The 26860-nt window shown below is 45.4% G+C and overlaps 1 protein-coding gene across 1 annotated transcript; it reads right to left on the bottom strand.

Annotated features, from left to right (window-relative positions):
- Positions 1-2705: 2705 nt before the first annotated feature.
- On the bottom strand, positions 2706-26203 carry CYP21A2 (cytochrome P450 family 21 subfamily A member 2). Its single transcript, XM_081853345.1, has 10 exons — positions 25927-26203; positions 21733-21822; positions 19932-20086; positions 15707-15802; positions 12765-12866; positions 11751-11837; positions 8652-8852; positions 6609-6778; positions 4706-4809; positions 2706-3514 (listed from the first exon to the last, which is right to left on the bottom strand). Exons 1-10 carry the CDS (start codon positions 26186-26188, stop codon positions 3249-3251), a joined length of 1533 nt encoding a protein of 510 aa, XP_081709471.1. The 5' UTR covers positions 26189-26203; the 3' UTR covers positions 2706-3248.
- Positions 26204-26860: the final 657 nt, after the last annotated feature.

Raw genomic sequence — 26860 nt, 5'->3', positions numbered from 1 at the left:
GCCATTGAACGTTACCAGGTCTCATTCAAAAGCAGAATATGCATGTGCATTCCTTGAACTTATTCCTCTGGATACAGGGAAAATGGTTTCTTAAAAAAAAAAAAAAATGTAAACAGCACTCCAGGTGTGGAATGGCACCAGAAAAATGACCTGATGGGTTGACTTAAGGCTGCTGGAGAACCCTCGGCCCTTCAGATGTTGTCGGACTCCAACTCCCATGAGCCCCAGCCAGCATGATGGGAGTTGTAGTCCAACAAAACTTCTTGAGGGCCCTGGATGAAAGAATCTGTTGATGGGTGCTGAAGGAAGTGACAGATGGAAAACGGTTCTCAAATTGATTTCTTATTTTAAACAATGAATGCGTTGAAGCTAAGAAGAGCAAAACAGCAAATAGCGCTTGTTTAAAAAGCTAGATGCGCAACAGTTCTAAGCAAACCAGAGCATCGCTTTGATTGCATAAGGAAAGGTAGTGGGGAATTTGAAATCTGTAAGCCATGCTGCCTGATTTCACATGCAGGTGCACACATAAACACATTTAGCCAAATTGTGCCTCCGCTGTGGCCTTCTAAAAATGGTAGGCGAGTTCTTCACAAAAGGCTCCTGCCATTTGAACACTGGCCTCAGATCGCAACTCAGCCTCTCCTGCTCCAGAAGGCAGAAGCTATAGAGAGCCCATCTTAGTTATAAGGAACCTAGGAAGCTGTTTTATACAGAGCCAGAACATTGGTCCATCAAGCTACTGGCAGCGTTTCAGGCAGGATCTCTCCCAACTCTTCCGGGAGAGGCCATTGGAGTGGGCTGGGACCTTTTGCACAACCAATCAGATGCTCTAGCACTGGGCCAAGATGGGAACTCAAGTCTTATCCAAAGCCTGGAAAAATGAAAGGCGGGTGGAGAGAGAGAAGTAGGGTGGCAAGAAACGAGGTGTTTCCAATCTCCCTGGCGGGATCTTGATTTCTTGCTGTCGTTTCTCCGCAAGTGTCAGAAGCCCGGCACGCACCTTGTGCACTTAGCACCTTCCGACTGCCGACCTGGGTGGCTCCAGAGAGAGCCCTGAATAAAAGACGGTGCAAACAGAATCGCACATGCAGTTGGCGCTTCTCTCAAGGCCCCTGGATCGCAGCACGTGTCCTCAGCACTTTGGGGGGAACAGGGTTTGCTTTTCTCCCCTGTGAGGGCAGCGCAAGCGCATTGCTCCTGGGCAGAAGCTGTCGCTGACCTGAGATGGGGCAGGATCTTTGCACGGGGTGGGAGGGGCAGGCTGTACAGTGGTACTTTTGGGGGGGTGCATCAGGGTTAAGTTTCTCTGTATGAAGCGCTTGGTGGGGGGATGTTATTTTTTAGATCCTTGTGAGAAAAACGTTTAAAATAAAAAATAAATTTTGGAAAAAAGGATAGAGAAGGAATCGTCTCTTTCTTTTGCTGGTGGTGGGCCTGATCCTGCAGGGCTGTTCTTGGCTCAGCTTTTTGAGAACTGATTTTGAGAACTGATTACGGGTCTCTTGAATCTTAGGGAGTGGAGGATGGGGCAGAGCCAAGCAGCATCGGACAGAGGGCAGACCTTCCTCACAACCTACTTGCTTTCCTCTATGGGCCAGAGGGAAAGTGGGTGTGAATGAGTGGGTGGCCATGATAAGGAGAAACATTACTTATTTAATTTACATTCCACCCTTTTTCTCCAAGGAGCACAAGGTGGTTTGCCACTGTCAGGGAACTGACATCAGAGCCAGAAGTGGAGGCAGGGCTCCCAAGCGATGCCGGAGAAGGGCCAAGCAGGGAGAGAGGGGACTCATCGGTTGGGGAAGGAAATCAGCGTAACACCAGGGATAAAGGGGAGCGGATTGGGGAATCGGAGAGAGGTCTCCAGGACTCTTCGCTGGAGACCAGCGGGGAGAGCACAGGTCCTCCGCTACCCACACCCACCCTGCGCAGAAGACTTCCGCGCAGGGAAAGTAGGCGTAGACTTGGCGTCAAAGAACTTCTTTGCTGGAAGAAGTTCAAGAAACGCCCACTGACGGATTCTGCTAGCGACTGAACAGCCACGAAGTGAAGGGCTGTCCAGCCAGGAAAGGTTTAACCAGGCTACCTAGCCAGGAGTGGCGGCAACTTACACACGAGCAACCCCATATAACCATTACAGCCACTTCCCCGTTTTAGCCTTGCAACAACCCTGTGAGGTAGGCTAGGCTGAGAGGCAGTGGACTGGACCAGAGTCACCTAGTGAGCTTCATGGCCGAGTCGGGATTCGAACCCTGGTCTCCTAGGCTTTTGCCAACCTGGTGCTATCCAGAAGTCATTGGGCTACAACTCTCATTGGCCCCCTCGCCAGGGATGTTGAGAGTTGGGGTCAAGCAATATATTGAGGGCTAAATGTGTCTTCACCCCTGTTTTAAAACATAAGACCCAATTACCTGGGTGATCTAAAAGTTTAGGATAGTGTATGTGTGTGTGTACGTGCATAATTATAATTATTTATTGAATTTACAGTATATACCGCCCTATACCCAGAGGTCTCAGGGCGGTTCACAGAATAAAACCAAAATATAAAACCACAAGATACATAATCAAAATTAAAAGAACAACCCAATAGCCCCCACCCCAAAAATTTTTTTTAAAAGGCCATAGGATCCTCACAACATTTAAAGTAGCACAATTAACAAACCTCATTAGAAAGCCACTCATTAGAAAGACCATGATCTCAGAAATGTTTGCAGCAATATTTATTGTGTGATACACAGGATCTATCACGTGATGCTGACACAAAGCCCTACACTAACACACTGAAACAGAACTAAAGTACCACACTCTCCCTCCCCTCTCTTTTCCCCTAGTCGCGAGATGCCCATGACTCAAGTGTCTCTCCCTACATGTAACTGAACTGTGAAAAATACTCTAAAAGACTCTAAAAAGACTCTAAAAAAACTGTGAAAAAGATTTTGTGAAGACAAAATATGTACTTTTCCCCATTTGTTTTGTAGCAAAAGAAAATCTTTTATAAAAACCACAAAAAGCCAGTCTAATGTACACTAAGGTTAAACTGATTAACGTTTATTACATCTATCTACAAGTAGCTAGAGTATATCTCCCAAGGAGCTCAAAGTGGCATAAAATAGTTCTCCCGTCCCCCCCTTCTATATCATCCTCACAACGACTCAGTTGAGAGTCGGTGACTGTCCCAAGATAACAGCATCATAGAATTGCAGAGTCGGAAGGGACCCTGAGTGTCGTCCCGACTGCCAGCGGGGGCCTCATTTTGCAAGATCAGACGCCGCTGCCCAGGGAACCAGCCTCACCCTGAAGGGCTTGCAATGCACAATAAACCGATAGGACCCCCTGAGGTCGGGGAGGTGTCCAGGCGATGGGGGCAATATCTGGAAATCCCGCAGGGTGTGTGCAAGGACGTGGAAAGCCTCCATGCGCCCCAGGGTCTCCCCCAGGCAGACCCGTGCCCCACAACCGAATGGGATGAGTTGCCTCTGGGCCTCCCCCGAGGGGTCCTCCTCCAGGAACCTCTCTAGGCAAAAAGAGAAAGCTTGTGTCAGGAAGAGAGTTGCCCACCCACCGAAGCAAAAGATTCACAGCTACCCAGGGAACTATTTGCATGGAATTTACATATGCTGATTTAAATGTCAAGGCAACATGTTTTCGCCCAGATCACCCCAGATACAGTGGTGCCTCGCAAGACGAAAATAATCCGTTCCGTGAGTCTCTTCGTCTAGCAGTTTTTTTGTCTTGCGAAGCAACCCTATTAGCGGATTAGCGGATTAGCGCTATTAGCGGCTTAGCGGATTAGCGCTATTAGCGGCTTAGCGGCTATTAAAGGCTTAGCGGCTTAGCGGCTTAGAAAAAGGGGGGGGAGGGAAAAAAATCACAAGACTCGCAAGACGTTTTCGTCTTGCGAAGCAAGCCCATAGGGAAATTCGTCTTGCGAAGCGCATCGAAAAACGGAAAACCCTTTCGTCTAGCAGGTTTTTCGTCTTGCGAGGCATTCATCTTGCGGAGCACCACTGTAACTTCTTCCATTGATCTGCACCCTGCCCAAATACCATTTGTTTCCCATTCATTTATGCTCCATTCCCCTCAACTCATTCCGGTTCACGCTCTCCTGAATTATATCTATTTAAAGCCAAAGTAATTAAAGGGACGCGGGTGGTGCTGTGGGTTAAATCACAGAGCCTAGGACTTGCCGATCAGAAGGTCGGTGGTTCGAATCCCCGTGACGGGGGGAGCTCCTGTTGCTCAGTCCCTGCTCCTGCCCACCTAGCAGTTCGAAAGCACGTCAAAGTGCAAGTAGATAAATAGGTACCGCTCCAGCGGGAAGGTAAACGGTGTTTCCTTGCGCTGCTCTGGCTTGCCAGAAGCAGCTTAGTCATGCTGGCCACATGACCCGGAAGCTGTACGCCGGCTCCCTCGGCCAGTAAAGCGAGATGAGCGCCACAACCCCAGAGTTGGTCACGACTGGACCTAATGGTCAGGAGTCCCTTTACCTTTAATTAAATTTATTGGGAACATAGGAAGCTGCCTTATACCAATGCTCACTCCTAGCAATTAATTAGTATGCAGTTCAATCAAAATATGTGTCTGGTGAAAGTGCAGGGGAGCCCTTGCTTTTTCATTGTGACACACAGATCTCTCTCTCTCTCTCTCTCTCTCTCTCTCTCTCTCTCTCTCTCACACACACACACACACACACACAGTGCAATACCTGGTCTGAACTCCAGGGGGCGGTGCCACTTGCTCTCATCATGATGGGCCCCATAGAGATTAGTGATGACTGTTGTCCCCTTGGGAATGGAAAAACCAGACAAGCTTGGAGTGGAGAGAAGACAAAAAAATGAGTTAACATCTACCATCTCACAGGCAACAGGGTCTCAGCTTCCTCTCCTCTCTGCCCTGACCACTGAACCTCCTTCTCAGAGACAGCCTTGGCATCTATTGCAAACACAAAGACTCCTGTCCTGAGCACACAGCCGGGGAGCACACAGAGCAGGGATGGTTGGGTGGTGAACCCAGTGGCGTAGCGTGGGGGGTGCAGGGGGGGGCCCGGCCGCACCAGGCGCAACATCTGGGGGTTAGGGAAATCCACGGGTTAGGGGGCGCAAATTACTTGCCTTGCCCCGGGTGCTGATAACCCACGCTACGCCACTGGGTGAACCTGAGGCCTGGGGGCAAATGTATCTCTTGTCCGGTCCCCGGAAGTCTCCTGGGGAGTGCAGTTCCCTTTCAGCCACCCACCTCAACCTTTTACCTGCCCTGCTCTGAAAGATGTTTTTGCATGCGTGGCATATGTCCTCAAACGCTGGTCGTGCTTCCCTAGATGGAGGATGGAGGATGGAGGGGGATGTGACAATGTGCCTAGAAAGTACTGCAAATAAGTAAACAAAGATATATTCATAGCTTCAGCCCGTTTTGCCTCAGGCTGTGACAAACACGGGAATGTGACCCCCATAAGAATTCAATATTCCTGGTACAGTGCATAGCACAAACGCCTCTGAAATCCACCCCACTTCTCCCTTCTCTTATCTCTTACATGAGGTCTTGGTTCAAAACCTCCCTCCCGCATTGGTGTCAATGGTAGCAAGGCCTCACTAGAAACAGGAAAAGCCTTGTAAGCATCGGCCTTAACAGGCCTAAGAAAGGAGCCATGGGAAAACTACACTGCTGGCTCTCCCCAACATCCCGAGTGGCACTGACCAAGCATCATTTCCTGTCGGGGTGCATGGGATCTATGAGTTCCCTATGCTTCCCAATCCAATTTATTGCTGCTAAGGAACAGCAGGGAAAGATCTTTTCCTTTATACCATGCTTCTGAGCTCCTCAAGGGTGTCCTTTTGGCCGTTGTAGGAAGCTGGATTAGATGGAGCACTGATGCTCCACTGCAGGTGTTTTATATATATACAGTGGTACCTTGGTAGTTGAACAGCTTGGCTCCCAAACAAATTGGCTCCCAAATGCTGCAAACCCGGAAGTGAGTGTTCTGGTTTGCAAACGTTTTTTGGAAGCCGAGCATCTGACACAGCTTCTGATTGAGTGCAGGAAGCTCCTGCAGCCAATCAGAAGCCTCACCTTGGTTTTCGAAGCTGGGGAAGGGGGGAGGAGCTCAGTCCGGGCAACTCCATCTTCTGGGGAGGACGATGAGTAGAGGAGTTCTGTCCTAGTTTGTTGTTTTAGCAATAAATCTGAAATAATTAACAGGCAGAGTTGTCTTGCGTTTGTGGGAGAGACCAAGCCATAACATTTGGCTTCCCATTATCTCCAACTCAGTTCTCCACGTATCTCCATCTGTTTGGGAACACATTTTTAAACATCCACATCTTATGCTCATAGGAAGCAATTCACTAATCAAATTAACAGCAGCAGCATAAAAGTGGGAGCAAGAGCTGCGCTGTTAACCCCTTCTTGACACCCTCTGTATGGCACCAGCTCAGAGGTCCACTGCATTGGCATGGATATCTATCAGCCCAGTGGATGTTCGCACATGAGAACCTACAGGTATCAACACCAATGTGTGGCTATCCAGGGAGCGCACTGTCGGAGGTGGTCCAGCGGCGCAGCCCCTGTGGTTCCCTTCTACACATGTTAGGATAGGCCTTGCAGACACTGGGTACCTTGTATCCCGGATGGTCATGTGGGGCAAAGCAAGGACTGCCGAGGGGCGCAAGCGCAAGGTCTCCAAGATGGTGGCGTTCAAGAAGGGCAGATGTTCCCGGTCACTATAGGTGGGGTCACGGCTTGTTCCCACCACGGCCATGAGCTCTTCGTGGATTCGCTCCTGGATCTGGAGTGGCAGAGATAAGAACAAATCGGGGTGCAGAGAAAACATTCTGGCAGATTTAGGATCGCTGTAGTTTGCTATTGACCCAGGCTGACACGAGGGGAAGCAACTCTTAGGCACAGAAAGCCTCCCTACCCCACCCTGCACAAACACAGGCTGAATAACAGCATTGTAGAGTTGGAAGAGACCCCAAGCGTCATCTAGCCTAACTCCCATGATAGATGTCCATCCAATCTCTGCTCAGAAACCCCCAAGAAAGAATGAAGAAATCCCGACAAAAGAGCAGTGGCAAGGGAAATTGATGGACTATGTGGAACTGGCATAAATTACACAACAAGGACGACTGTGATTTTAAAGAAGAATGGGAACCTTTTACAAAGTACCGTATTTTTCGCTCTATAACACGCACCCAACCATAACACGCATGTAGTTTTTAGAGGAGGAAAACAAGACATAAAAAATATTCTAAACGAAACAGTGGATGTATGATTTTTGTGGTTCATGCCTTGGCCACAGACATGTGATCTGGCAGTGAGTTTGGGGTAGCCCAGTGCAAAAATCCTGAGGATCCATGGGGATCCATGCTTTGTAACCACGTTTTTGCATCACCCAGGCAACAGTGGGTGCGCGATTTTTTTGGTGCAAGATGTAGCCATGGGCATGCTATGTGATCTGATGGTGAATTTGGGGTGACCCAGTGCAAAAATCCTGAGGATCCATGTGGATCCGTGCTTTGTAACCATGTTTTAAGTGGGGAGGGAAGCAAAAGAACTCAAGGGAAAGGAACACGCGTGGGGTGTGTGGAGAAGGATGCTGCTAATAATGCAGAAGAGGGGTATAAGAGGAGAAGGCTCCTCTCCTCTCCCGCTTTGCTCCTTTAAAGCAAGTAGGCTCTCTGTCCCTCTCTCCTCCCCACTCAGCGGCTCTTCTCCCGCTTTGCTGTTTCAAAGCGAGCCACAGAGGAGGGAAGGAAGGGGAACCATGGATCCTCTGCTCATGACTGCAGCAGATCCCCCCCCCCCCCGCCACACACAGACATTTCCCCTTACTTTCTAGGAGGGAAAAAGTGAGTGTTATGGTGCAAAAAATACGGTGCTTAAAGAAACAACAAAATGAAGTGATCTCCTTGGCAAGTTTTGAATAGACAGACACAAATTTATTATTGGTAACATAAAAGGTAAAGGTAAAGGGACCCCAGCCATTAGGTCCAGTTGTGACCGACTCTGTGGTTGCGGAGCTCATCTTGCTTTATTGACCGAGGGAGCCGGCATTTGTCCACAGACATGTGGCCAGCATGACTAAGCCACTTCTGGCGAACCAGAGCAGCGCACGGAAACGCCGTTTACCTTCCTGCCGGAGTGGTACCTATTTATCTACTTGCACTTTGATGTGCTTTCAAACTGCTAGGTTGGCAGGAGCAGGGACTGAGCAACGGGAGCTCACCCCGTCACGGGGATTCGAACCGCTGACTTTCTGATCAGCAAGCCCTAGTCTCTGTGGTTTAACCCACAGCGCCACCCCATCCCTATTGGTAACATATAGACAGATAAATTAAGGGTCATTACAATTTTAGAATATGCAGAGAGTAACATGTGATCAAAAACCAGAGAGAGGAGCTGAGGGGAGTCCGAGAGGGTGGGTTCTTTTCAGGGATGGGGGTGGGAAATTTATGGGGGGGGGATGAGGTTGATATGTTTTTGATAAATTGTTGTGTTGAAATGTTTAATAATAATATAAAATTATAAAAAAAGAAACCTCCAAGAAAGGAGAGAGGGGGTAGCTACTTCGGCCTAGCAAACCACCAAGCCTGGGATGCCACACACACACACACACACACACACAGACACACAGACACACACACACCGCTGCATCCTACCTGTGGGCGATGCACCAGAAAGGCCACAGCCCAGCTGAGTAAGGTTGCTGTGGTCTCAGTGCCTCCGATGAGCATGTCAACAATGGCCATGTGGACATGTTCCGGCACAAGGCCCGTCCCCTTGCACTCACTGGCCTCATGGTCATGCTGGAATTGCAGCATGTGGTCCACCATGTCCTGTCCTGAGGTGCTGTGGGGCTCCTGAGAGAGAGAGAGAGAGAGAGAGAGAGAGAGAGCGCAGAAGTGGCTTAGTGCCCAAGCAAGGGAGAACTTCAAGGCATAAATGCTTCCAAATATCAGTTGCTGGAAACCACAAGGGGAGAGTGTTGTTGTGCTTCAGTCCTGCTTGCCAGTTTTCCTCAGGCCACCATGAGAACGGGGTGCTGGACTAGGTGGGCCACTGGCCTGTTCCACCAGGCCTCTTCTAATATTCTTCAGCTCTCCCAAAATCAAAAGAGACCCCAATGCTATGACCTCTTCAGTTTCTGCTTAACCAAAACATCACCCACTCCTCCCCAAGGGAATCTAAGAGCCCTGACTGAATCTAACCTTCACCTCCAGCTGTCATGAAAAGCCCACCCCACGCCCCATCACTGAAATCGCCCTACCGTTTTATCTGTTCATGTGGCAGGGCCTTCTCGGTGGTGGCTCCCCATCTGTGGAATGGCCTGCTTGTATTTGTTTCCCTCGCTATGAACATTCTGGAGGAATTTCAAACCTTCTCATTCAACAGAGGCATTCACTGACACAGGAATGGACAGTTTGTGGCCTTTTTCATGTAACGTTGGACTTCAACTCCAATCGGTCCCAGTCAGGCCAGGTATCAGTTGATGTGATGGGAATCAAATGTAGCTCTGGAAGGCCACAAGTCCCCACCCCCCAGTCCTTTACTAATGGACGGATCTTGACAATTCACCCTTCCCCACTCAGACATGAAGCTCATTGGGTGACCTTGGGCCTGTCTCGACCTCCTAGCCTAGGCTACCTCACAGTGTTGTGGTGGGAACTGGGGAACCATGTGGCCCACCTTGAACTCCTTGGAAGATAAAGGTAGTATAAGGTGGTACATGACACTAGTCAAGCTTGCAAAAATTTATCATTTGCCCGATAATATATGTTGGAAATGTAAAGAGACTGAAGGTACATTCTTTCACCTTTGGTGGACATGCCCAAGGATTAAGACTTTCTGGGAGATGATCTATAATGAAATGAAAAAGGTATTTAAATATACCTTCCAGAAGAAACCAGAGGCATTTCTCCTGGGCATGGTCGGCCAATTGGTGTTAAAGAAGGACAGAACTTTCTTTATGTATGCCACAACAGCAGCAAGAATACTTATTGCAAAGTATTGGAAGACACAAGATCTACCCACCCGGGAAGAATGGCAGATGAAGGTGATGGACTATATGGAACTGGCGGAAATGACTGGCAGAATCCAAGACCAAGGTGAAGAGTTGGTGGAAGAAGATTGGAAGAAATTTAAAGTTTATCTACAGAAACATTGTAAAATTAAGGAATGTTAGAAGGATGCTGGAATGAAGTTATGTGGTTTTAGCAGAAATATTATAAAGGACTAAGTAAAAATGGATTGTTAATTGGTGAAAGAAGAGAATGTAAAATTACAGTATATTAAGATAAATTATTAGGATAAAAACAAAGCTGGAAAGGATTTGCTGAAATATCTAACTGAACTAGAATACAAAAAAGGGAGGTGTGAGGAGGTCAAGGAAATAAGCAAAGGAAAGAAAGTTATGTAAAGGTTTGATTTGTGTGTGTTTTCCGTTTTTTTTCTTTTTGTCTTTTGTTTTCTGTGATGATGTTTGTTTTTATGTATTGTTTTGCTTTTTTGTTGTTGTTTTTTGTTTAAATTGAAATTTTTCTATTTTTCTATTTTTCTATTTCTCTCTTTGTAATATTTAAAATCTTAATAAAAATCTATTTAAAAAAAGCAAATGCTTAAATCAACAGAACACGTTAGCATTTATATGTTTATAGAAAGTCTTCAAATAAATCAGCTGTTGAAATAGCAAAAAAAAAAAAAAAAAAGGAAGATAAAGGTAGTATATAAAAGTAATAAACAAATAAATGAACAAATAGTCCTCTGCACCATTGTCCACCCTGTTTTGGAGGGTCCCTCGGCTCTCTGGAGTTAATTTTCAGGGGGCTGCAGGTGGGAGAGGGAAACTGGCAAAACAAACCCCTAACTTGCCACTCCCCTTCCATTAGCAGAAGCATCCACTGGATCAAGAGGGCTTCCTTGAGAAATAAAGAAGTTTTAGGGAATAATACATGAGGAACTTAAGAAAATGCTAAAAAAAATAAAAAATAAAAATAAAAAAAATCCTGAAGCTTATCTGTTAGAGTTGGTGGGCAAAGACATACCACATACGAAAAAAACAATCTTTTTATATGCGACAACAGCTGCCAGGGGAGTGATTGCTACTAAATGGAAATCTCAGGACATACCAACAAAGGAAGAGTGGATTTGTAAATTAAATGAGTATATAGAATTGGCAAAATTAACTTCAATTATAAGATATCAATCAAATCAAAAGTTAAGAATGGAGTGGAAGTATTTCGAAGATTATATGTCAAAATATTGTTCTAAAAATGACATGTTAATAGGCTTAGGATAAAAAATGTAAGCAATAACAAAACAAACAAAGGGGGGGCAATCAGAATTTAACAAAAATAATTTATTATAGAATGCAAGGAGAAAAATGTAGAAAGAAATATACAGAAGTCGAATTGCTATGGAGGGGTGGGTGATGGGTTTTATAATTAAGTGTATAATTATGCAACTGTTGTAATGTAGATATTATATTTCATGTGAGGGAATCATTGGGAATTTTGGTTATTATGTATATATGTTAAGTTTCAATGAAGATCTTTGAATTTTATTTTATTTTTTAAAAAGGCCTTCCTTGAGCACCACTGCACCAGTTGGATTTCTACCCAACAAACGCATGATGTCATCTTCCATAGTACCTTGAAGTGCTGCATCTCCACATTGCTGCATCAAGGGCCAATGAGTGTCCCGGTCTCCTGCTGCAGATCCCCACAAGAAGATCCCAACCTGCTCACCATCCATATCCTCACCTGGTGTTTCTTCATCACGTGCTGGACCAAGGCATCCCGGCTTTTGATGCAGGAGAGCAGGTGGCGCAAATTGGCATTGGGGAAGACCTAGGGTGTCAGGGGAGCAGAAGGTAGCTGATTTTCAGCACAAATGACCCAGAGACCCACCCGATTATTTCTCCCACTTTTGCAGAGAACCAGACTATCTCAGCATAGCAAAGTCCAAAGCAGCCTGCTTGCTTGAGCTGTGCAGCAAACTGCTTTGGCTAGAACCAGTCAATAAACTTGCTTTAATAATAATAATAATAATAATAATAATAATAATAATAATAATGATGATGTTTGTTTATACCCCACCCATCTGGCTTGGTTTTCCCAGCCACTCTGGACAGCTCCCAACAGAATATTAAAAACACAATAAAACATCAAACACTCCCCTAAACAGGGCTGCCTTCAGATGTCTTCTAAAAGTCGGATAGTTGTCTATTTCCTTGATACCTGATGGGAGGGCGTTTGAAATATACTCGGAGTTGAGAAGGGATTTCATGCTCTTTATTCAGCTCATAGTGGTGAGGAGGAATGGAAGTTTCCCCAGAATGTCTGCTTTATATACATTATTTGCACAACGGGCCCCACGTGATTGGCTAATTCCGGGATTCACCTGTGGGCCAATCAGGTTGCGGATTCACTTCCAACTGGAGCTGGATTGGGTGGCTCCTGTGGACTAGTCAGACAGCTGCATTCTGGACCCTATTGTTCTAGGACCAACCAGACTGCTGCATTCTGAATCCTATTCAACTCAGTACATATCAACGTTCCACAGGGCGGGCGCCACTACCGAGAAGGCCCTCTGCCTGGTTCCCTGTAACCTCACTTCTTGCAGTGAAGGAACCACCAGAAAGCCCTCAGAGCTGGACCTTAGTATTCGGGCAGAATGATGGGGTGGAGATGCTCTTTAAGAAAGTGAAATTGAGGCAAGTTTAAGTGGCGGTGGTGTTTCCCCCCTAGTTAGCCAGCTCATTGCTGCCCCTGTACCTTGAGGAAGGGCAAGGCATCCACCACCTGGACAGAGATTGCACCCCACTTTTCCATTATCTTGTAGATGCAGTCATGCAGTTTCTCAATGGTGAAATTGTCCTGAAGTGGAGGAAAGTGCAGAGTCAGGCTGGAGACGAAGACAAATGGCAGGAGGGATGCTGGGAGAGTCAATTCATTTCCGGAAAATCTGTCAAACTCACACTTTCTGAAGCAATATGTGACCCAAAACACAGCCTTCTTTCAAAGTACAGTGGTGCCTCGCAAGACGAAATTAATCCGTTCCGTGAGGCTCTTTGTATAGCGGTTTTTTCGTCTTGCGAAGCAAGCCCATTGACAGCTTAGCGGATTAGTGCTATTAGCGGTTTAGCGGCTTTTAGCGGATCAGCTGATAAGCGGCTTAGCGGCTTAGGAAAAGGGGGGAAAGGGGGGGGAACCCACAGGAACTCGCAAGACATTTCGTCTTGCGAAGCAAGCCCATAGGGAAATTCGTTTTGCGAAGCGCCTCCAAAACGGAAAACCCTTTCGTCTAGCGGGTTTTCCGTCTTGCGAGGCGTTCGTCTTGCGGGGCACTGCTGTACGCACCTGCCCGAATTTTGTGAGGCTGTTCTCCGACAACACAAGATTGGCAGAAATACAAATATGGGTGGGGGGGGGAGTGTGCAAAAGTTGCTAGCATCAAATTAGAGGAAACTGCTAGTGTAAAACTGTGTACATACATTAGTAAAAACTGTGTATGAAAAGATAAATAGGTTTAAAGGCAAATCTAAAAAAATGTAGTATAAAAGGTAAAGGGGCCCCTGACCATTAGGTCCAGTCACGAACGACTCTGGGGTTGTGGCACTCATCTAGCTTTGTTGGCCGAGGGAGCCGGCATACAGCTTCAGGGTCATGTGGCCAGCATGACTAAACCGCTTCTGGCGAACCAGAGCAGTGCATGGAAACGCCATTTACCTTCCCGCCGGAGTGGTACCTATTTATCTACTTGCACTTTGTGCTTTCGAACTGCTAGGTTAGCAGGAGAAGGGACCGAGCAACGGGAACTCACCCCGTCACGGGGATTTGAACCGCCAACCTTCTGATCAGCAAGTCCTAGGCTCTGTGGTTTAACCCACAGTGCCACCCATGTATAGACAGATAAATTAAGGATCATTACAATTTTAGAATATGCAGAGAGTAACATGTGATCAAAAACCAGAGAGAGGAGCTGAGGGAAATCCAGGAGGGGGTGGGAGGGTGGGTTCTTTTCAGGGATGGGGGTGGGAAATTTATGGGGCGGAAATGAGGTTGATATGTTTTTGATAAATTGTTGTTGAAATGTTTAATAATAATATAAAATTATAAAAAAGAAACCTCCAAGAAAGGAGAGAGGGGGGAGTTACTGTGGCCTAGCGAACTGCTAGGTGGGCAGGAGCAGGGACTGAGCAACGGGAACTCACCCTGTCGCAGGGCAGGGATTCAAACTGCTGACCTTCTGATCGGCAAGCCCTAGGCTCTGTGGTTTAAATCCCTTTATAGTACAAACACTGACAAGTGGGAAACACTGACCTGCGAGCGCTCCAGTTGGAGAACAGCCTTTACCAAAGGTGTCTTGGGCTTTGAAGACACTCGAACTCAGGACGCAAGGGAGAAACGTGCTAAGAGGAAGGCACGCTTGGCAAATCCACACCGTGATCAACTCCCGCCCGGAAACCAATGTCCCCACTGTGGAAGGATGTGTGGGTCCAGAATTGGCCTCCACAGTCACTTACGGACTCATTGTTAAAACCGTGTTTATGGAAGACAATCTTACTCAGCTACAAGGGATCGCCGAAGAAGAAGAAAGTGACATTTGCACTAAAATGCTACCTGAATTTCGTGGGGTTTTTAAAAAAAGAAAAAATGAAATGAAAATTGCTGCAAAATGTAGAAAACTGAATTTAAAATTAGGGGGGGAATGAGAAATTGAGAGGACTAGAACTGACAACTCCTTCCATCCCTAGTCGGAGCAGCTAGCCATGAGAAAAGGTGATTTAACAAGAAGGGGAGTCTAATGACAACAGTGGTATTTCCTGCCATTATAGTCAAACCTCAGTTGTTGAACATAATCCGTTCCGGAAGATCGTTCAGCTTCCGGGAAGATGTTCAACAACCAAGGCACGGCTACCCAAAAGCATTCGAAAATTGGAGCATTTACTTCCGAGTTTTCGACGTTCAGGAACCGAAACGTTCCAAAACGGAGGTGTTCAGGATCCGAGATTTGACTACACCTTATGACTCAGCAATAGGGATAGGGACAAATTTGGAACTGTACACATTTTGCTGCAGTGACCTAATTTGCTTTGTTACCTAAACATGAACTGAAATGCAGCTGCCCTTGCAAAATTTTGTGGCGCGTTTCTCCAGATAAATGAGGTGTACAAAAATGCAGTTTAGTGGGAAAGCAATGATAACAACAACAACAACAACAACAACAATTTATTATTTACACCCCACCCATCCATGTACATCCATGAAAATAGCACACAGTGAGAACAGGATACCAGGACTAAGAAGGTCCAGGCTCTTCTTAAATTTGTATGTGTATATTAAGGGGAAATTAAGGGGACGTGAGTGTAATAGGGAATCATCCACTAAAATACTTAGGAATTCTCCTGGGGACTTCTCTGGATTTTGCATTGCAGTTCTTGGGGCAAGTAATGTGCAAGAATGCACATGCTAGCATAAGATGTGCATAAAATACATGAATCAGTGAAAATGACAGACAAAAATGTTTTATATAAGGGTGAAATGCACTGCAAAAATGGGTAAATTAGGCGCCCACTCAAATGTCATTGAATTTTCATGACATCGTAAGAGAGAAATTGCAAACTGATGTGCACTTACAGAGATCTGAACTTGAGAACGGGAAAAGGAGAAACTGAGGGGGACTGAAGTGGACAAATTTCTCCGTTCCTACTCACCAAAGGGCCGAACAAGACGCTGCAGATGATCCCACAGGCTTGCAGGGAGAAATCCTGAGCCAGGTCCACAGGTTTGCCCCCATAACCATGGAAAGCCTGACAAAACCAGAAGAGGAAAAGGCTTCCCTTAGAACATGTAGCATCATCTGGGCGATAGATATTGGTCATAATATAGACATGGAAACATGAGAACGATTGTGGAATTTGGTTATAAAATTTACAGCATGTTATGGTTTATGAGAAAATTATACAAAAATGACATATCGTTGGTATCTAACACAAAGTAAACTGGCAAAAATGGATATATCTAAATCAAACAAGCGTTGTAAATGTAAAGAGAAAGGGACTTCTGGGTTAGCACCATCGGCGAATGGCGGAGTTCCTCCGACTGGAGGAACGGGCTCCGTGAAAACTGGGACTTCCCACCGCGGCGAAGGTGGGGACCCGCTAGAAACCCCAGGCGGAGGAGCCTGGGGACGTGGGGTTCGGCAGAGCACCAAGAGCGCCTCCCCTACTCGCGGGGAAACCCCTTTTTGGGGCTCTGGAGCGAAGTGGGGTGAGCAGCACGGTGCAGCAAACCGACTGCTACTTTCACGGAGGGAAGCCGCACAGCCATTGCCGGAGAGCGCTGACTTTTTCCTGATGACAATCGGACTCTAAATAAATACCCGTGAGTAAAAACGGAAGATTCGATTAAGAAATTTATGAAATTCATGAATTAGGCACAAAGCGGGAAGGTCTAAACAGGAAGTCTACCTTCCGCTTTGTAAATAGACTGAAGCAAAGACTTTGTAAGCAAAATAGCCTGGAAAATTGATTTAAAGGTTGAAATTTCCTGCATTTATAACCAACAAAACCCCCTTGACGGCAGGAAAAAAGGGAGGGGGGACCTTGACTGTCTAAGCCTGCGGAGAGAGAGTAAAGGAATATAAGTTTCCACCGTCCCAAACCTGGGGACGGGGCGTCAGGACAGAAATTCTTGGAGATGTCCATTGATTGAAAGCGGATCATTTTGACAGATAGTAAAAAGAAGAGAAACATTAACTTCAATGCTGCTTTCTGCATCTTTGTATTTTAAGGAAACAAAGTATTTGAAAATCGAAAGTAAATTTCCCTTTGTTGGATACATTTTAAAGATGGACGTAAATTGAAATTGTGTCCCCTAGAGAGAGCTTGTCAGTTTGTTGCTGCAGTTTACAGGGAGACTTTACAGCTGTGAGAATTAGACCGTGGGACCAGTTGCTTGACCTTGAACAGAAATGTGTTGGGAGGAAGCTCTGGCATCTGCCCTTGGCAAAACAAATGCTATGCTGCAGCAGTTGCATGAGAAAATGAACTTGATGAATGAAAAGTTGGACTTTATGACTGCTGTAGCCAGTAAATATGAACTAACAGGAAAAAATGATAAAGAAATTTTACAACAACTAACCCAGGAAACTGGCTTGACAGGGCAAGTCCAAGGGCAGATGAAGATGGAAGAGGCTGCGATTGCACCTCAAAAGATACAGATGGAGAAATCTAAAGTCCTGCATGACCAAAAGCCGCAGTACTGGAAGATTGAATTTGGAGCGTGTCTGGAAGTGTCTGGAGTTAAGGAAGCGCTTAGCTCTGGTGGGACTGTGGAACTACTTCTGGAATAACTATTTTTTGGATTACAAAATTAACCTGGGGGAGGGGGACTGTGGGGAATGGGCTAGCTTGATGAAAGAAAATGGAGATTACTACCGGTTGGAATTCCCCGGAAACCCACTCCTCAAGGAGAAAGGGAAGAAACTACGAAAGAAACCAACAAGGGACAGGGAAGGGTGCAAGTATAAACAGGAACAAGAAAACCTGCAGAGGGGGCATAGAAGAGACTTAAGAGCCTCGGACATTAGAACACCAGATTGATGGACAGGATGTAATGGTTAGAAAGGACTGACATAACCCGAAACCAGGAAGAAGGGACGTTGGTTAAAATTAGAGAAGAATTTCTTTTTATTTTTGGAATTAGTGTGATATTAATGAAATAACAGGGAATATGCTGGAAAGGAATTAATTGGCTTTAGTAGAAAGGTTTGAAGGAGTTATGTATAAATATGGTTTAAACTTTGAAATTTTATGGGAAGAAATTTAAGGACTACTTGTAGAAACATTGTAAAATTAACGAATGTTAAAATGACGTTGGAATGAAACGAAGTGGTCTTTAGCAATAAGGTTAAAAAGGAATATGCAAAAATGGACTGATAATATAATATGTTAGGATAAAGAACGAAGATAAAATAAAGAGGGAAAGGACTTGCTGAATTAACTATTTGAATTGGAATACAAAAAAGGGAGGTGTGAGGAAGTCATGGAAACAAGCAAATGAATTGTAAGATTGTTTTTATTTTTTATTTTTTATTTTCAGTATTTTGTATTCTTTTTATTTTTATCCTTTTTTCTGGATATGTAACTTTCTTTTTCTTGGAAATCTTAATAAATATCATTTTTTTAAAAAGTAAATGTAAAGAGAAAGAAGGTTCTTTTTATCATATGTGGTGGTCTTGTAGTAAGGTTAAAGCTTTCAGAGAAATGATATATAATGAATTGAAAAGGATGTTCAAAGTAACTTTTATTTTATTTTATTTTTTTAAAAGAAACTTTTCTCTGGGGAGTTATAGGGATAGAACTACCTAAACTGTATAGAAACTTATTTATGTATGCTAATACAGCAGCAAGAATGCTACTTGCCCCAAAATGGAAAGAAGCAGAAGTCCCAGTAAAGGAAGAATGGAATATGCAGAAATGGTAAAACTGACCAGAAGTTGCTGCAGGCACCTCCTCCCTCCCTCCTCCTGGCTTCTCCCCGCCCTGCCTAGAGAAGGAAGGGGATTGGGCTTTGTTGGTGCCAGCAGCAGCAGCGCTTCAGCGGCCGCCATTTTAAGCAGCCCCTCTCCGGACCCTTTCATGCGCCGCTCATTGTCCCTCCACCACCACCACCAGCCCCTGCCGCTCGCAAGACACAGGTAAGCAGCCACCGGGGCTCATCCGGTACTGTGGAGAATGGAGGGGAGAGTTGTGGGGGGTGGCTTACAGTCCAGTCCCCCACAATGTCGGAGGGACAGTGGACCAGCCCCCTGCTGAAAAGGTTTGCTGACCCCTGCTCAGGACTCTCCCCTCTCCTTAGAGAGTGATGATGCTTTTCGCTTGCCTGGAGGTGCACCCAGAAACCCCTGACTTTTGGATGGCTGAAGCTCAGCCAACCATACAAAGTTCGTCTCTGTTGCTCCGCCCATGTTTGCTGCTGGCTCCGCCCACCAACGGCATGTGAGCCGCAGTGCTACTCTCAGTCTGAAAAAGGTTCCCTACCCCTGACCATAGCTGTCAGCTTACAGATTTGAAAATAAGGGATCAGCGGCCAAAATAAGGGATTTTAGTCAACCAGCTCCTTTCCTTCCCCCCATAACAGTCAATCGAAGGTGCCTCCAAAACAAATCCAAAAGCCCCCCCCACGAGATCGCCGCCCGCCATTGTACTCAACCAGTTCCTTTCCTTTTCCCCCACCATGTGCCCCCGCTCCAGACAGACCTTTTCCTCAGCAAGGGTGACTGGGCCATCAATGACGCATCCATCCGATTCCGAGCACAGGTATGTTTAACTTATGAGCCCCTCCAAGCCAAAGGCAGAAAGCCCAGCCAGCAGCCAAACGAAGCCTTAGGCGGTGGTTCCCACAGCGCAGCAACGCGGCAAAGGGGATGCAGCAAGGAAAACCACTGTCACTTCTCTGCTGGCAAGCGCTGAGCAAAGGCGAGTCCCCAGGCAACACGGCCGGGCTCAAGACATGCAAGCTCCACCCCCCCCAGTCACTCTTAGACTCCTTATTGGGTGAGCAATGCAGCCAAGCAACACAGTTGGAGCCTCCCTCCTCCCTGGCCGGCAGGGAGGGAGGGAGAGGAGCTGCTTCCTTAGAAACCCGGGAAATTTAAGGGACATCATCAATAAGGGGCAGCAGCGGGACACGGCGCTGGGATAAGGGAGTTTCCCGTCGTATAAGGGATGGTTGACAGCTATGCCCCTGACATAAAGTAAAAAGACATGGTTCTGGGTTTTATTGCCCAGGCTAGAGGTTCCACATTTTTTTGTTTTTTTAAAAGGGGAGGGGAAGTTCTGTTGCACAAGCGGAAGTCCTGGCCCCGGAGAGACGGCTTCACAAGATGCACAAGCCGCCCATCCTGATCAGTCGGTGCCGTTTGCAGCATCTCACCTTGCAGAGCTGACGAGCCTGGCTCTGGACAATCTGCTCCATGTTTCCTCGCAGGCAGCGCTGGAAAGCTATGTGGGCCATTTTTCTCTGCAGACGCCAGGTCGGCGTATAGTTGCCCAAGGAGAGGTCCTTTCCTCCCAACGAAACAAGGTCTGCTGCAGGGCGAGAAGTAGGAGGGAGAGAAGGAATGCTTCCGGACTGCTGCTCTTTCCCGGGGGGTGGGGCAGAATGCAATCACACACCAGCAAATTGCGATGGAAACCGGAACAGAAACCGGAGTTCGTTCATTGGCCCCACTGCCAGAAGGGAAATCAATTAAGCCAGGATTTGCTGTTGTTGCTTACAGTCTGCAAATGATACAGAATTTATTTGTTTCCCCTCCTGATTTCCATTGCCTGTGCACTGAAATGATTGGGGTGGAACAATGTAATGTCAACGATGAACTGTATACATTGTTGGAATCTCCGCTCGGTCAAGCTGATAAAGTCTCATCTTCCTTCGGTCAAGCCTTCAAATTGCCTCCTGACGTATAACGACCTCAAGCCTTTGATGAGGCTCCAAGGCACATTCTATTCAGCAGAGTTCCCAGCACAGGGAAGAGATGAGAGGTTTGGGCTACATGCTATGCTTTATTTCTTACTACGCAGACAGCAAAGAAATATACATCCTCTGTCTACGAAAGCAGAGAGCAACTGAACAAAGGAAACAGGAAACCACTAACGTCACACCCCGTCTCCCTTCCCATGAGACTGGAAGGTCTCTGGAATGTAAACAGAGTCCTGTGACTCCAAGCAGCTGCTCAGTGAGAAACAGAAACTAACATACATGACATATTTTGGTTTTGGCAGAAGACAAGCTGCAGCAGAAGGGAAACAGGTCTACATGCAGCAAAGAACAAGACAGAATGGAATATGGATCCTGTTTTCACCCCTATTTGGAATCGGGCCCTGAGCTGCTTCTCCTGCTGCTGCTCCTCTCTCCCAGCTCCCTATTTTACAACTTCCTGAATATTAAAATGCTTTCATGCACCCAGGCAAAAATACGCAAGGAGGGTGGCAAAATAGTGCCAGAGAAAGGGGAGGAATTGCTCTGCCTGTTGGGAAAAAACAATTCAGGGAGAAGGAAGAACACATATTCAGAAATGGAGTCACTGCCATGGTAGGCATGAAAGAAAATTACCTCAGTGGTATTTGCTATGAAAAGTGTTTGATTGTGGGAGAATCAACATAATGTAACCACTATGTAGAACAAGGCCATTAGGGTCAACCTGAAGCCCACAGTTTACACAAAGCTTCCCAGTCAAAACGCAGTTTGATTGGCACTTCCTGTTTCCAAGTGAAGGCAGCCATTTTGATTTGCCACCGCTACTAGGCACCTAAAACTGGCTCCAGGAAGGTGCATGAGGGGGTACGGTAGAGGGATTTCCTTGCCAATGTTTGTCACGATTCTGCTTTCACATGGGAACAGGAAGTGAGGGCTTTGTGTTGCTCTAGTCCAGGCCTTCCTTGACTCTATGGTCAGGTTCAGATGTAACAATAAACTATGGCTTGCTGTTGCAAGCATGAGCCCAAATCTCTCCCTCTGCCCTTATCCATACAAGACAAGCTTGCAATTTTGAATAAACTGTAGTTTCTCATTATCTCCAACTGAGGAGACAAAGTTCTTTTCTGACTGTGATTAGTGAGCAAACTAGGCTAATGAACCAAGGATTGATCCGTGTTTGCTTAAGCAGTCATGGCTGGTTGTTATGTTTCAACCAGGGCTATGTGTATATCTTCCCATTCAACCAGGTTACAATTACCAACAAATCCATGAGGCCGTCCTGCAAAATCAGACCATTTCCGCAGCAGCGCCTCCCGAATCAGATCTGTGCTATTCAGAACCACCATGTCTAAGAAAAAGAAAAAGAAATTCAAAAGCTGCTTATATAATAATATTTTTTAAAAAAATTATTTTATACCCCACCCTTCCCATCCCAGTTTAAAAACCGGGCTCAGGGTGGCTAACAGCAAATATAAAACATTGATTAAAATGTGACTTAAAAACAGAATAAAACAGCATAAAATACAACATAAAATGCAGCATCAATATCAATAAAATTCAAAAATTCAGGGGTCATTTTTGGGGGGGACCCAGTTAGTAGACATCAAATGATCACCAGGGCTAACTGGCCAAGTTGGTCCTACTAGGGCCAGCAAGGAGACCAGGGAAGAATTTAAATGTGGGGTCCCAGAAAGGGTTTCTTCATAGAAGGGAAAAGGGGAGTGTGGGGAAGGTTTCTGCTTTCGTCTTGGTGTGGCAGTTGCAGACAAGGACCCGGGAGACCAGGGTTCAAGACCCCACTTGCCCATGAATATACATCAATATACAGTCTCTATCAGAAATTTCCATTTTTTATATACATTTTAAAGGGACCCCAGACATTTTAGATCATTCCTAATTCCATTTCAGATCATTTAGTAATACTTTTAAACTTTACATATGAAGAAACCAAGCGATTCGTTTCAGTAACTATCAGAAGTCTGGTTTTGGTTTTTCCCCTCCTGTGTAAACTTGACTCCCTGTTCCACTGGGCTGATAGGGCATAGGATGCCCTTATGTTTTTATTGCGTCATCAGATTTAACTCCGGGGAGACCCCTCCCGCTTTCTCTAGCGCAGACTGATTCTTGTTGGACTCCATTTCCCATCAGTCCCCACCTGAACAGCCAATGGACAGGGAGTGATGGGAGTGGGAGTCCTGTAACGTTTGGAGAGCAGCAGTTTTCCCGTCCCAGATCTAGCGCCTGATTCTCATTCCCAACCGGCAGAGCCATTGTAAAAACTAGGCTAGGCAAGTGGTAGATCAAAAAATCAAATCCCTGCCTTCTCAGCTGATAAAAGGATCCCAAGTTCGCCCAACTCGCCTGAAACCGCGGGAAGCCGCTGTTGAGGCAGAATGGACAGTTCCACCAAAGGTCAAAGCGAAACAGAACAAGGAATTATTACTTAATTTGCCACCAAGATCATTTAGCCTGTCAGAAGACGCATCTCTCACGCTATGCTAATGAGGCTAATATTTTATTTTAGTTTTAAAAAACAGCACCCATTTCCAAACAAACATGCAAGCGCAGGAATTATACCTGCTTAAACAGTGGCCGTGATTTTATTTGCCAGCACATGGGAAGGCTGAGATCTAAATAGGGAATTATTGGAGCAATTTGGGATCACTGAAATCAACAGCCGCGCTATGGAATGGAGAAGCGTACCCAGGCACCTTAAATAACTGCAGAGGGGCAGCTGGATTCTGAAGGGCATGTGGTTAAAAAAACAAGGAAGAGGGTTTTGTGACACATTAAAGGACTTTACACATCCATGACACCATAACCTTTTGTTGACTCAGACCCACTTCGTAAGATGCAGCTGTCTGTCATCAGATTCACCAGCCGAAGCAGACAGTCATCCAGGAAAATTTATGCTATAATAATTCAGTCCTTTATGGTGCCTCAAGGGTCTTTGTTATTTTGTGGTCTGGAGACGTAAAGGAGAACTAGGAATCTCAGACATGGGTATTGATTATACACCCTTAGATGGTTCAGTTTTCTTTACATTTTTTTTTTTAAAGGATGTATTTTTTGACTTTTTTATGTGACACTGAATTTTAAATAATTACTGTATATTTGTATATAGCCAATTCTAGGCTAATTCTTGGGCTCCATGATCACTGCAGATGGTGACAGCAGTCACGAAATTAAAAGACGCCTGCTCCTTGGGAGAAAGGCAATGGCAAACCTAGACAGCATCTTAAAAAGCAGAGACATCACCTTGCCAACAAAGGTCCGTATAGTTAAAGCTATGGTTTTCCCAGCAGTGATGTATGGAAGTGAGAGCCGGACCATAAAGAAGGCTGATCGACGGAGAATTGATGCTTTTGAATTCTGGTGCTGGAGGAGACTCTTGAGAGTCCCATGGACTGCAAGAAGATCTAACCTATGGATTCTGAAGGAAATCAGCCCTGAGTGCTCACTGGAAGGACAGATCGTGAAGCTGAGGCTCCAATACTTTGGCCACCTCATGAGAAGAGAAGACTCCCTGGAAAAGACCCTGATGTTGGGAAAGATGGAGGGCACAAGGAGAAGGGGAAGACAGAGGACGAGATGGTTGGACAGTGTTCTCAAAGCTACAAACATGAGTTTGACCAAACTGCGGGAGGTGGTGGAAGACAGGAGTGCCTGGCGTGCTCTGGTCCATGGGGTCACGAAGAGTCGGACAGGACTAAACGACTAAACAACAACAACAAGGCTAAGCAGCTTCGTTTATTTAATTACTGTTCAGGGTAATTAGGAAGCTGTGAACCAGAGGAGTGATCTAGAGTATCTCTTTTGTGTGCAGAAGATTCCAAGTTCAATCCCTGGCATTTTTAGACAGAGCTGAGAAGATTCCTTATCCGGAATCCCAGGACAGGCACTGCCAACCACTAAAGGGAAGTTTGAAATTTTGATATTTTATCACTTTATTATTATTATTATTATTATTATTATTATTATTATTCTGTTGGGAGCCACCCAGAGTAGCTGGGGAAACCCAGACAGATGAGCAGTGGTTTATGGGGGCTTGCTGTGTATATCAGGGAAATGGGGGAGGAATAACTAGCTTTTTCTGCTCAGAAAAAGGACCCTGAGGTAAACATTTATGGGTAGTATGCAACACTGGTATCACTTCAAGCAGAGCTTTGGAAATTAATAAAGTCTAATATTGGATAGTTCCTCATTTTTGTAGAATTTAATAATTGAAAAGCCACTTCTCTGTATTATTCAAAAGGTGGCATGCAAAACAAGAATGAAGAAGCCAAAATAATGCACTTCAAAAGACCCTGTTACACAGAACACTTATGCTTCTTCCATTCATTCTGTGATTTCCAGACATCTAAGAGGTGTCCCCCCGCCCCCGCCTTTTGTCCTGCCATTTTCCCCAGGAAAACCCACTGTTCACTGCTGAATTTTAACAAATGCCAATCAAGTTTTTATGTTTGTTCTAATTACTATTACTTTTTCTTTTTAAAAAATTAACACTTTAGTATTATTGTAATAATAATACTGTGTAATTTTGTGTGTAATTTTGTCATTTATGACCATGTATAAATGTATTGGCTATTTAATATATATATATCAAAGGCAACAGTGACAAGTAGAAAAAGAAACATGATCCTCTAAAAAGTTAAAATGCAGAAGCAAGAAAATAACCAAATACTAACAGAAAAATTATTGCATTTTTTTTAAAAAAAGAATTACTATTTTGAATCATTGCAATATCCTTTTGTGCACAGGATCTTCATTTGTGCATATAAATAAACACTTTGGCTAGTAAATTTTATAAAGAGAGAATTGACAACCGTAAAAGTGGGCAAACAAATGTGATATTCTAAAAAGTTAAAATGCAGAAGCAAGGCAATAACTGAAATACTAACAAACAAACGATTGTACAAACATATATTTTAAAAACTGCTATTTTAAGCAACTGTAATGTCCTTTTATGCGCAAAATCTTCATTTGTATATACAAATAAACATTTTAGCTGGTGAATTTTATAAAGAGAGAATTAGCAACCATAGAAGCGGGGAGGGGAGTCCTCTTCTAAAAGTGAAAATGCAGGCAAAAATACCCCCCCCCCAAAAAAAACACACCCCAAACTACAGTAAGAACCATTCACACTTCCTTTTGTCCTGTAATTGATAGGCAGAGGTCTGAGAGGTCTCACCACTTTCCCTGAGCAAACCCACTGTTTACCACTGAATCGGAACAAATGCCAATTTGCAGAAAACCCAGCCAAAGTTTGTTCTGATTCAGCAGTAAACAGCGGTGTGGGGGGGTGTTTTTCCCCTGGGACGAAAGGAAAACCTCTCAGACTCAGGGAACAAACAAACGTGGCCAAGTCCTAAGACAATAAAATGGCAAGACAATGTAAAGTTGTGACTAAGCTACCCAATGCCTTGGTGAACAAGTTTTTGCTCTGGTTTACCTTTGCTGCCAAGGCGAAGGCGGAAGATGGAGCCATATTGCCGAGCCAAGTCATGGAAATGGATGGGAAGGTCGGGGTGGAACAGGTGGAGGAGATTGCCAACGAAGGGCAAGGCCCGAGGCCCTGGCAGCCTCCCCGAGTTCTTCGGAAAGCTGAACCCCCCATGCCGCTTTGTCAACAAGGCTATAACCAGCAGGAGGAGAACGAGGAGCGCAGCAGTTAGCATTTTTAAATGGGTGCAGGGCCCCCCATCCTGGTGCATATATAGCCAGGAACATTCATGGCTGGAGGTGGGGCAGGCAGGGAGAGCAAAGCCAAGCACCTCCCAGAACAACACTCTCCACCCCCAGGCTTCAAACCCACCAAGGAGAAACTTCTGCTGTCCATGGGTGGCACAGATGCACAAGTAGCATCCTCCCTCTGTTTTTGGCCAAGGAGAAAACGCAGTCAAGTAGAGTGGTTGTGTAACTTAGTGGGAGTTGTGATGTACATAATTTTGGTCCTGTGCGCAGGGAATCGTAACTGTGTTTTCCCTGCAGGAATATTTTTTGTGGCCTTTTTAAAAGAGAAATGGGGACGGGGGTTGTTTTTTTTGGTTGCGGGTTGTTTAAAAGCATTTTGTAGCTTGATAAAATAAAACCGAATTCAAAGTGCTGGTTTTGACCTATAAAGCCTTAAATGGCTCAAGGACCTCCTCTCTCCATATGAACCTACCAGACCCTGAGATCATCTTCTGAGGCCCTCCTTCGTGTGCCTCCTCCTTGAGAGTTCAACTGGCGCCTTCATTATACACCTTTAGGCGCCAGGCAAAAACATTCCTTTTTAACCAGGCCCTTGGTTGATCCAATTTTTATCCTATGCCCTTTTAAAATGTGTTGTGTGTGTGTGTTTTTTTGGGGGGGGTATTGGGTTGCTGGGGTATTGGCCACCTCAT

The sequence above is a fragment of the Podarcis erhardii genome, assembly GCF_964252035.2.
Source record: "Podarcis erhardii genome assembly, chromosome: 2".
Lineage (NCBI taxonomy): Eukaryota > Metazoa > Chordata > Lepidosauria > Squamata > Lacertidae > Podarcis > Podarcis erhardii.
The sequence above is the reverse complement of the archived record's forward strand: the minus strand, read 5'-3'. Positions and strand labels throughout refer to the sequence as shown.